Below are 12364 nucleotides of genomic sequence, written 5' to 3' on the forward strand. Positions count from 1 at the left end.
CCCTTCTTCCCTTGGCCCTGATTTTCGGTGTTATTTATCATACACAGTTTTGTGGCTGATCTCTTCTGATCTTTTTAAAGCACACAAACAAGTTTGCCAGTGTAAAGGAGCTAGTTTATTTCAAGCACAGTGGTTGAGGCTTGGAATGATGAAGAGATCCGTGTATTGTTACCTCAGCCAGCCCAGGCCACTGATCACTGGGAGGGTGAGCAGCATTTTTCAGAAAATCATCTGATTTAGGGGTGGTTCTTTGTAGTGAGCACCCAGTGAAGCTGATATCCTATGGTATTTGCATTTGTTGTTCAGTTGCTCAGTCATGTCCTACTCTTTGTAACCCCATGAACTGCAGCTCTCCTGGCTTCCCTGTCCTACACAATCTCCCAGAGTTTGCTCAGACTCATGTCTGTTGAGTTGGTGATGCCATCCAACCATCTCATCCTCTGTCATCCCCTTCTCCTCCTGCCTTCAATCTTTCCCAGCATCAGGGTCTTTTCCAATGAGTTGGCTGTTTGCATCAGCTGGCCAAATTATTGGAGCTTCAGTATTAGTCCTTCCAATGAATAGTCAGAGTTGAATTCCTTTAGGATTGATTGGTTTAATCTCCTTGCTGTCCAAGAGCCCCTCGAGTGTTCTCCAGCACCACAGTTCAAAAGCATCAGTTCTTCAGAGCTCAGCCTTCTTTATGGTCCAACTCTCACATCTATACATGACTACTGGGAAAACCATAGCTTTGACTGTGTGGACCGTTGTCTGCAAAGTATTGTCAGCAAAGTAATGTCTCTGCTTTTTAATATGCTGTTTAGGTTTGTCATTGCTCTTCTTCCAAGAAGCAAGCATCTTTTAGTTTCATGGCTACAGTCACTGTGGTATTTGCAAATGGTATTTTCATACTTACTAGGTTTTTCTTGTAGAGCTGGTGTCATTAAGAACTACTTTTATTTTTTACAAGTTTCTGTACGCTGGTAGATGTGTTCTGCTTTGGGTGACCTGGTGGCTCAAACAGTAAACAGTCTGCCTTCATTGCCAGAGATCCGGATTCAATCCATGGGTTGGGAAGATCCCCTGGAGGAGGGCATGGCAGCCCACTTCAGTATTCTTGCCTGGAAAATCCATGGACAGAGGAACCCAGTGGGCTACAATCTATGGAGTCGTAAAGAGTGAGACACAACTGAGTGACTTAATACTTTCACACTTTCACTTTTGGATGACAAGAGTTATTTTTTCCCCCTCTGGACATTGGCAAAAAATACATGGCCTGGGTTTTAAAATCTAACTGCGTGGAGCATGACTATGGGAAGTGACAGGGCACTTTCTCTATAAAAACTTTTCAAGAAGTGTCTTTTACAGTGTGTAGAGACAGCTTGGCTTCTTTGCACTTGATAGATACTTGGCTGACTGACCAACTTACATAGCATCTCATTTTCATAATGTAGTGTTTCAAAGAGGTCATCTTTTCTTTTTGATTAAGCTTATTATCTTGCAGACAGAATAAGTACAAAATTTATCAAAGCAGAATTTTAATACTTTTCACTTTGGGTTCATGCTTTCCAACATTTTCCATCTGCTCTCTTTTTTATTTTCACTCTTTATTGAAATACGACATATGCAGAAAAATGCTTGTATCACAAGTGCAAAGCTCCCTAAGTTTTCACAAACAGAGTAATGGAGGTAACCAGATAGGACCCCAAACCAGTAACTGCTATCTGTTCTTAAGCATGTTGATAGTCTTATTCTGTGTCACCCTGGTTTCATTGGGAAATATTTGCTGTGGCTTCATCTCTGACTCAGGGACTGGCACAGCGCATGGACTCTGCTCGGGTGCTGGCGTTCTTCACATGGACACCCAGGGTCCTGTGTAAGGAGGTCTGTCCTCTACTTGGCACCACTTCCACACGGGAGACCAGCTGACTTCTCTTGTGACTTTTCTGCCTGTGTTTGGGATGTTCTAAGTGATACCATGTTTGCTTGTCAATAATGGTTTCACATTACTGCCTAGATCTGCTTCAGCTTCCCCAGTAGAGATGATGATGTTTGACAGTAGGTGTGGGCTTATGAACAAGTCTTCAGCTCATAAGAGTACACTTAGAGCATCGGATGCGTTTTCAGTGCAGCTTAAGCTCCAGGCTAAACGATCAGCCTTTGCGGGTGAGGCCGGCTGCCCTGTCGGTGGCCTGCAGCACCCGCCACCCAGTTCTGTTCTTGAGTTGGTGCTGCATAATTTGCTTACATGCTTCTTTTTCCATTATGTGCAGCTGACCAGCTCCTTTTCTTTTGGGTTTATACATTCTGTACATGTGTTAATACTTTTATGTGAGATAATATAGCTTCAATCAGATTATATTCATGTTTTGCTAAAAATTCACTGTCTCTTTAAGATGGCTTTTGCAGATCCTTGTTCTAGAGGATTAATTATATATGTTGACTTTATAATCTAATTCTCCGTGGGCAGCCTCTATTTTCAATTTGTTTTATGATAACTTACACATCTCAGGTACTGATAATATTAGAATAAAAGAAACATAAATTCTTGAGGAAGAGAATTTTCCCAGTTACTACTTTTCCTGTTATTACAGTCTGAAAGAAAAGTACCACTAGGGACCATCCAGAAAGTTAATATACAGCATCTCTAATACTGAACCGAGCTTGAGTCTGCTTGCCCATAGCACAGCAAAGCTGATCTGCTGATACTGGGTTGTCGTAAAGCAAAGTTCAGTGTTTATTTGCGGGGCACGAAGCCAGGAAGAATGGCAGCTTATGCTCAAAAAACCCAAACTCTCCATAAGCTTTCAAGGAAGAGTCTTAAAGACAATATTTGGGATGAGAGTTATAGGCTGTAGATTTTTTTCTGATTGGTTGATGGTGAGGTAATTAGGTGATGTTTTGAGAATCTTAATCATCAGCCTTCTGGTTCCAGCCAGCCTGGGGCTACAGGCTTGTGGTCAGCAGGCAGTCACCATCCTCCACCTGGGTGGGCTCTCCGCTTCTGCAGAACATCTCCAAGATATGCATCAGATTGTTATGTATATCCCTTCAGGAGGAACTGGGCCTTTTATTGCTGAATTATTATTTACACTTCCATTACTTTTTTTGTTTTGAATTGACGCTTTTGAATTGTGGTGCTGGAGAAGACTCTTGCGGATGCCATGGACAGCAAGGAGATAAACCAGTCAATCCTAAAGGAAATCAGTCCTGAATATTCATTGGAAGGACTGATGCTGAGGGTCCAGTACTTTAGCCATCTGATGTGAAGAGCCAACTAATTGGAAAAGACCCTGATGCTGGGAAAGATTGAAGGCAGGATGAGAACGGGGCCTCAGAGGATGAGATGGTTGGATGGCATCACTGACCCAGTGGACATGAGTTTGAGCAACTTAGGGAGATAGTGGAGAACAGAAAAACCAATTGCTGCTGTCCATGGGGTTGCAGAAAGTTGGACACAACTTAGCAACTGAACAACAACAACTTTCCTTGCTTGACTTCTTTTTGTTAGTTTCTGTATTCCCTCACTTCCCTACATGGTTGCTGCTTGCATCTGCTCTTTGAAACTCAGGGAAGGCCTAGGGAACTAAAACCTTTTTCTACAAACAAGAAAAAGGGGCTATGGAGGGGCTTTTGTACCTGGTTTTGTACTTGGTTTCAACAATTCCCACTTTTCTTTGATGCTCCTCAGTCTTGAGGGGAACAGGGGCAGAATGAGAAAGAGAATAAAGTTTTGAATAGAAAGGTTAATCATAAACTTGGCAGGACAACTCGGTGTTAGGGGGACCCAATTTCATCCTCAACGGTGGTTGTCTTACAAATGTGGAAATTGATAAAAGCAAAGGTACTCTTAAGTTAATGCCCTGTAGCACCTGCTTGGCCTTCAGGAAGCTCCTCCAGCCACAGGTCACCCTACAGTTGGGACTACAGTTGTCAATAAACGTCTGGCAGTTGACTTCCAAGTTCTAGCTCCTCCATGGGAAAAGCCCAGTCATCCTCGTGTTCAGGTGAACTAGGCCCACCATCTGTTACACCTAGAGTGAAGAGGTCAAGTGATGGGCGCAGTAGCAGCTGTGGAATTCCTTATAAAACATTTTCCTGCAGGGATCGGCCGTGGTGTTTGCTGTTGGCACGCTTTCAGTTTTTACTTGCAGGACGGGAATGTGTGCCATATGCACTCTCCTTCCAGTGACACGTCTCCCCTCAGCAGGAGGTAATGCTGTCCTCTTACTGGATTGAGAAGGAAGTGATCAGGAGAGAACTTCCACACTTTCCCACCGTCCTAGCTGTGGTCCGGTTGTCTTGGAGGGTGCCTCTGCCTAGTGCAGCATTCTCCACATCTTCCATCAGCATGCAAATGATTATAATAGCTCCCATCTTGCAGTAAAGACAGGACCACCAAGTCCTTCCAGCCACCACCTCATCTCTTTGTTTACTTTTACTGCAGAATTGCTCACAGAAGATGCCTGTATACACTGTCTCCATGTCCTACAGTCAGGTCCCATATCTTCACCAGAGACACTCTTCTTAAAGTCGGCTGTGTATAAGGTTTAGGAGAAAAAAGAAAGAAGTTGGATGGCATTGCTGCAGTAAATTATTACTAGGACCCTGCGTTGGTATGATGAGTGATGACAAATGTGCTGTGTACCTCTGTCCATGGAGTATCCTGGAGCATAACTGTGGCAAATCTTCGTCTCACTGTTTCTCTGTTTTGTGACCTTGAACATGTCCATTAACATTGATCATCATTCCCCTTGGGTACAATGAGCCCAAAATATGTTCCACCAGTTTCAGAGAGTGGAGCATCAAAAAAAAAAAAAGTTTGTGAAATTATTTTGAAAGCTGTAAAGTACTGTGGAGACCAAAATAACTTCAGGAAAGTAGGAGGAAGAAATTTTCAGGAAAGAACCAGCAATTTTAGCCTAGATGTACATACTAACATTTCACAGTCATTCTGTGAACTGTTTGCATTATGTCCATTCCTCACAATTGCCCTATGAGGGTATGTGGTGGTACTTATTCCTGTTTTGCAAATCAGGAAACTGAGGCTAAGAGAATTTGAAGAACCTGCCCAAAGTCAGACAGCCAGTTAGGCATCTAATCTGAGTCATCCTGTGCTCTGAACCACTCTTACTTTGCTGCCAAACTAATTAATTACATTTGATGTCAGGGAAAGAGTAGATTTAAATATTAAAAGAAGAGCTGGTTCTTTGAAAATACAGACATTAATTAGACACTAATTTAGCAAGGCTAATCAAGAAAAATGAGAAGAAACAAGTGTAGCTGGCCCTTGAACAATGTGAGTTTGAACTGTGCAGGTTTGGTTACACATGGATTTTTTTTCAGTAGAAGATGCTGTGGTGCTACATGATCTGTGGTTGGTAAATCTGACTGTGGAACTGCGGATTCGGAGGGCTAACTATAAGTTACACACACATTTTTTAACTGCATGGAGGATCAGCACTCCTGACCCAATTGTATTTCCCTTTAGGAATCGTTGTAACTCGTATATCTTTATGACAAAGATGTAGAACAATTCTAAGGAACAATTCTAAGATCCCTCCTCAGAAAAAGGTAAATTACCAAGTTTATTTTCCCTCTGCCTCTTAAACATCTTGTCTCCATCAGGGTCAGCTCTTTTCTTCTCATTGAACTTAAGCTTCCTAAGCTTTCTTAGAGATCCCACCTGCTTAATCATCCACCGTTAATGATTATCAAATTTATATCTGTAGCTCTCTCTTTCTCTGGAATCTCCTTACTACACGCAAGACAGCTGCTGGTTTCGCATCTCATGAACACTTGCTTAAATCCAAAGTTAGTGCTTTACTCCCCTCTAAAAGCACTCCTCCTCTTAAACTCCCAACTTCAGTTCCTGGCACAGCTCCGCATTTCTAGCTGCACAAACTGGCATAGTGCCTCTTTCCTCTTCCCGAGCCCAGTTTTACTCAAAAAGCCTTGTCCTTTTTACTTCCTATCTCTTTAGACTATGACCCTGTTTTAACCCAGTGGCCTCTATGTACGTTGGGACTTCCCTGCTTTTTAATTGGTCGCAGCCTCCACCTGGCCTTCCTGCTCCAGTCCAGGCCTCCTGTCACCACCATCAGTGATCTTCCTGCTGAAGCTTTCTGTGGCGTCTTAGTATTAAAGAGGAAAGGAAATAAATGAACTGGATACTAAGCTTAAGAAACTAGAAGAGAAAATAAGGGGAATTGCAGGACTGAAAAAAACATAGCCAGAATAAATGAATTAGAGCAACAGTGAAATTGATCAATAGATCCAAGAGCTGTGTCTTCAAACAAAGAATAAGATAGATCAATCTGAGAAGGCCAACATGTAAATAGGGAGCAGATGCAACTGTCTGTAATGAATGAGTGGGATATGTGCACCACTGGAGAAGCCATTAGAATTAAGAGACAACTGCATAGAAATCTCTGCTAATAGGTTAAAACTATGAAGCAATAGAGAAATATTCAAAATATTCCAAAGAAAGAAAATGATGTAGAAGAAAACGATGAGATTCTGTAATGTGTTTTGAGAATATTTCTGCAGTAATCACAATTCAGTTACTTGTATGACCTGAACAATGAGGAAAACAGACATTTCCTAATTTCATGGAAATATGTATCATTTAAATACAGCTAGGTTATTTTTAGAAGATAGTTGACTCCATAGTGAATTAAATATTTTTAAATTAAAGAACAAATTTAACCTCCTAGGCCAGACAACTCTAGTTACGACTAGAACAAACTATTTTCCTATCACAGACCTTACCAAACCACCAAAAACACTGATGCCAGAATCTGATAAAGTTGGGGAGTGGAGGAAGGAAAGAAAGCTGTTAACATGGTTATAAAAATCCTAAGTAAAATATTAATAGACTAAAGCCAGCAAATAAAAGAATAATCTGCCTTGATCAATTAGTTTATTCTAGAAGTACAAAAGAACATTCCGCTTTGATCACTTGATAGATCAGAGGAGAAAAATCATATGATTAGCATAGAGAAATATCCAAAAAAAACCCGATAAATTTCAGTCACCTTTCCGGATTTAAAATTTTTGGTGAAGCAGAGAATTCTTCCTTTATATGGTAAAATATATCAATCTCAAAATAGCTACATAGAGCAGCTTCCCCCTGGATGTTTAAAAATGTTAAAAAGTATTATTGTCAGAAGTTGAGGAAATTCTGGGTCATCAAATGACATGTTAACGTCAAGAATAATCTGGCGTGCCTTTTATCACTAGTGTTGTTGAGCACTTTGGGGAGGTTTTATCCAGTACAATAAGATGCTACATGAGTATAAATATTAAAAAGACTTTGATATAATTATGTGTAGTTGATATAGTGATCCACTGTAAGACATTAATAGAGCAGTTAAAAGTTCAATAAGGTGGAGATATAATATTCACCTCTAGTCAATTAAGAAGACGAAAGATTGACAGCATGCTGTATCTCTGCCTGGACCGCTCTCCCAGTCCTGCCAGTCTCCCATGGACCTTCACCTGTCAAATCCTTAACTTTGTTTAGATCTGCCTTCACTCTCAAGCTCTGGGAGTTGGTGATGGACAAGGAAGCCTGGCCTGCTGTAGTCCATGGGTTGCAAAGAGTCAGACACGACTGAGTGACTTTCACATAAATCATCTCAAAGATTTTTTGTAAAAAAAGAAGTCTAGAAATAGATCCCTGGACAAGGAAATGGCAACCCACTCCAGTATTCTTGCCTAGAGAATTCTGTGGACAGGGGAGCCTGGTGGGCTGCCGTCTATGGGGTGGCATAGAGTCGGACATGACTGAAGCGACTTAGCATGCATGATGCATTGGAGAAGGAAATGGCAACCCACTCCAGTGTCTTGCCTGGAGAATCCCAGGCACAGAGGAGCCTGGTGGGCCGCTGTCTGTGGGGTCACACAGAGTTGGACATGACTAAAGCGACTTAGCAGCAGTACTGGTCTAGAAATAGATCCCAATGTCTACATGTCTTATAAAGGCGGCATTCAAATTGATAATTTCATAAGTGACCCTGAAGCAACTGGCTAACCATTTGGAAAATACATAATTAGAAATTATTCCCTATATCTTAGGCCAGAATAAATCATATGACTTACAAATTAGCAAAGGACATATGCAATTTGAACTTCCCTGGTGGTCCAGTGGTACAGAACCAACCTATGAATGTAGGAGGTGTGGGTTCAATTCCTGGGTAAGGAAGATTCCCTGGAGAAGGAAATGGCAACCCACTCCAGTATTCTTGCTTGGGAAATCCTGTGGATTTCGTACCTGGTGGGCTACAATCCATGGGATTGCAAAGAGTCAGACATGACTTAGTGACTAAACAGTAACAACAATAAAAGCAATTTACAAAGAGCTACAAATGGTCAATAAATCAAAAGGTTAATCTTACAAGTACTGTGTTCAGATTGGGAAAGATAAAAAGAATGGCAGTACTCTTAAGTAGAGAGAGAGAGTGATGTTATACACTGCAAACGGGAATGAAATTACTTTTAAGTATTGGGATGGAAATGGAGCAATATAATGGAAAGTGTTAAAAATTTTGCCTTAGCAATTACACATGTTATACTTTAATTGCCCAGTAAATTAAATTTGCAAAAAATATAGCCCAAGGATACTCACTGAAACAGTATCTATATTAAGGAAATAAGAAAGGACATCTTAAATATTCAATGTGAGGAGTGTGGTTAAATTCTACGCAATGGAATGCTGTATAGCTGTTTTAAATTACATAGATGTTTATTTGTTGAAACTGAAAAGAATTCTGCAAAGTGGAGGGATTGTTAGAATACACCCAATGTCTATGCAGTGCTTTAGCACAGTGTTCAGTGGGTGGTAAGTTCTCAAATTATACCTTTTTTAAAAGGTAGGAGAGATAGGTTATAAATTAATGCATACTCAACTACTGATAAACAAGCATTACTGCTGCTTCATTCTTGTCAGACTAAAGTCTTTCTCTGGGTCCATTACTTAGCCTAGTCTGACCACTTACCTTTTAAACTCACGTTGTTTTATTTTCCATTAGCCCCCTCCTAGCTAGGGTTGTCAGTCCAGTGCCCCTTTGCATTTGCCTGCCGTTGTGTTTTTGTATACCACTCCTCCTGCCTGGAATACTCCTCCCCTTTCTGCACCCCAATCTGAACCCATCCATCCTTGAAACCCCGCTGTGATTTGTGAGACTTAATATTCCAGCTTTAGTCTCTGCTCCCCACCAGGGCTCATGTGAGATTTCAGCTAAATTGGGTCCTGTGGTTCCTTGAACATGACTGCTGAATTAGAGCACATTTAAAAAAATAATTTATTGAAGCAAAATTCACATAACAAAATATTAACCATTCTCTAGTGAACAAGTTCAGTGGTATTTAGTACATTCACTGGTTAGTGCAGTTACCCTAAGACATTTCCCATAATTCCAAAGTAAATTCCCATGTCATTCCCCTCCAAGGTGCAGTCTGTGTCTGTGGATTTGCCTATTCTGTGTATTTCGTATAAATGGGATCATACACTATGTGACCTTTTGTGTCTAGTTCCTTTCACTTAGGTTTTGCTTTGGAGTTTCTTACATGTTGTAATATGTATCAGGACTTCATTCATTTTTAAGGCTGAGTGATATTCCATTGTATGTATATATCACAGTTTGTTTATCCATTATCTGTTGATGGACATTTAAGCTGTTCCCACCTTTTGGTTATTGTAAATAGTGTTGCTATGAACATGTGCATATGTGTACTTGTTTGAGTCCCACTAGTCAGTTCTTTGGGGTACTCACCTAGGAGTGGAGTAGTGGGACTAGATGGTAATTCTGTTTAACTTTTTGAGGAACCACCCAACTTTACAGTGATCACACGTTTTTACATCCCCATCAACATTGCACAAGGGTTCAATTTCTCTCTCTTTGTCAGCACTTGTGATTTCCCATTTAAAAAAATTGTAGCCATCCTAGTGGGTGTGCTGTGTACCTCACTGATTTATATTCACTGATTGCTAATGATGGAGAGCATCTTTTCATGTACTCACTGGTTGTATATCTTTGGAGAGTTGCCAATTCAAGTCCTTTGCTCATTTTTAAATAGGATTGTCCTTTTTTGTTGAATTTTACAGATTTTTTATATATTCTAGATACTAGACCCTTAGTACATATCTTTAAAAAATTTTTAAATTTATGTATTTAGTTTTTTTGTTGCGCTGAGTCTTCATTGCTACAGGTGGGCTTTCTCCGGTTGTGGTGAGCGGGGGCTCCTTTCTCGTTGTGACGCATGACGGCATGGGCTTCGGTAGTTGCAGTACACAGGCTTAGTAGTTGTGGCTCCCAGGCTCAAGAGTGTGGGCTCAGTTGTGGCAAATGGGCTTAGTTGCCCTGTGGCATGTGGAATCTTTCTGGACCAGGGATAGAACCTCTCTTCCCTGCACTGGCAGGCAGATTCTTAACCACTGGACCACCGTGAAATTTCCTTAGCACGTATCTTTCAACATTAGGTCTTCTTGGCTGAACTTGGCTCTCCTCTTGGTGATTTTTTTTTTTTTTTAACCTCTGGTAAATGCTGCCAAATAGTAGGTGTCCCATGTTAGAATCTTAACCACTGTGTTTGTTGTGAGGACAATCCTGATGTGTGTGTCAGATTCTTGGAAACTATAAAATGTTACCTAGTTGTAAAGATTTTGAAAGATGGGATGCTCCTTTTAATGTTTTCTATGCTTGTCATTTTTTTGGTTTTGTGGATTCTTCACATTGCAGTGCATAGTTAAGTGCTTAAAAGCCATAAATCTAAAGTGAGGAGAATAACAAGGACTGTTTGCTTTTCAGAGTCATCCTTTTTGAATTTCCATGACTCCGACTGTGAACCCAAAGGATCACCACCCTGTGACTCTCTGCTTTCCCTTAACACTGAAAAGATTCTGGTACGTATCTTTCGTATCTTTCGTGCCTCCTGTTTTGGAAACACAGTGATACTAGTTCCATAAGGCAAAGGTGGCCTCTGTTTATCAACCAGGAGTTGAATCCATTTTGTTTAGTCACACTTAATCATTATGTCTTATGACTTGGGTGGTTGGTCATTCTGGACCTGGGACTTTTTACCTTTAAGTTCCAAGGAATAAAAAATAAATAACTTTATTTCTAGGAGCCTTATGATTTGCAGGTGTAGTATGATCTTATTTTTCTAGGCTTTGCCTGTGTATCTTTTATGTCTGTTTTTTATCAGTACCAACCAAACTGTACAAGAGGCTCTCCGTTGCGGAGATGAGCACCTGGCACTGCGTGCCTGTCTGTGCTGATGTGTGCCCCTCCAGCCTGGCAGCCTCAGGGCTCAAGGGGTATTCATTCACTCTTGGTTCTGGGCGGCTGTTCTCCCTTCGGTGCCCAAGGTTAACATTTTTCCTCCAGACCTTTTCCTTCAACATCCACATAGATTGCTTATTTTGCTTCAGAATTTCCCTTTAGTATACTCTTTATTTTCCAGACAAAGCTCTGGAAAGAACTATGGAAGAACTACAGAATATGGGTAGAAATTGCAAATTAGTGAATGGTCAACTGATTATCCCTAACTCATTGCATAGCTGTCAACTTGATATAGGAAAAAACATGTCCAAAACTAGAGTGGGCTAACTTGTGAAGTAGTGAGTTAACCATCATTGAAGACATTTGAGTAGAAACTGGTTAATCCCCATCTTGGAGAAGTGATTAGATTATGAGTTATTAGGGACCTTCTTGCTGATTCAAATATTATTTACTAGTTGCATTTCCAGTTTAAGATGGCACTAGCTAGAAACCTATGGGAGAAAGCTTATTAATCTAGGCCTTTTATTTTCCCCAGGTTGAAAATATGGGAGTTAAACTATTCATTTATTTGTTAATTTCTCAATATTTATTTTGTACCTATATGTGCCATGCGTTGTGCTAAATAAGTACTTAGCCAGAGAATGGTAAGCCAAATAGCCTTGGCCCCAGGACTTAGGGCTCCTGTAGCTACTAATCAAATAATTATACAAATAAACATAGAAATACAATTGTGCAAATCATATGAAGAAAAAACAAAGGGTCAGTATACCTGAAGATATCAAGGAAATCAGACAAGACAGCTTTCAGGATTTGGAAGATAAGCAGGGACCTGAAAGGTAGATTAAAATTAACCTGCTACAGTGTGGAGCTGTGTGTGTAAACTACTTTGATCATAGCTGCCCACTTTGTCCACAGAAGATATCTATAGGTGTGATATTAGAAGTGGGAGAGATTCTTTTTTGATCAGGAAAATAATTTGCCCATATTACACTTTTCCTGCCCACTTCTGTTATAGAATAAAATAGAAACACTTTAAACTCAGATATGCTCTTCAGTATAAATATATATATATTTTTAATTCCGGTTCGCACAGTGCGCGC

At 40.4% G+C, this 12364-nt stretch overlaps 1 protein-coding gene across 7 annotated transcripts in view; it reads left to right on the forward strand.

Annotated features, from left to right (window-relative positions):
• Window positions 1-12364, forward strand: part of TTC13 (tetratricopeptide repeat domain 13) — a 75891-nt gene that overhangs the window by 5485 nt on the left and 58042 nt on the right. For all 7 annotated transcript variants that reach the window (XM_070471105.1, XM_020905511.2, XM_070471103.1 and 4 more), the window contains exon 2: window positions 10791-10885. In XM_070471105.1, the coding sequence (XP_070327206.1) occupies window positions 10791-10885 (95 nt within the window). The remainder of the gene's footprint in view (window positions 1-10790; window positions 10886-12364) is intronic.

The sequence above is a fragment of the Odocoileus virginianus genome, chromosome 7 (assembly GCF_023699985.2).
Source record: "Odocoileus virginianus isolate 20LAN1187 ecotype Illinois chromosome 7, Ovbor_1.2, whole genome shotgun sequence".
In the NCBI taxonomy this organism is placed as follows: domain Eukaryota; kingdom Metazoa; phylum Chordata; class Mammalia; order Artiodactyla; family Cervidae; genus Odocoileus; species Odocoileus virginianus.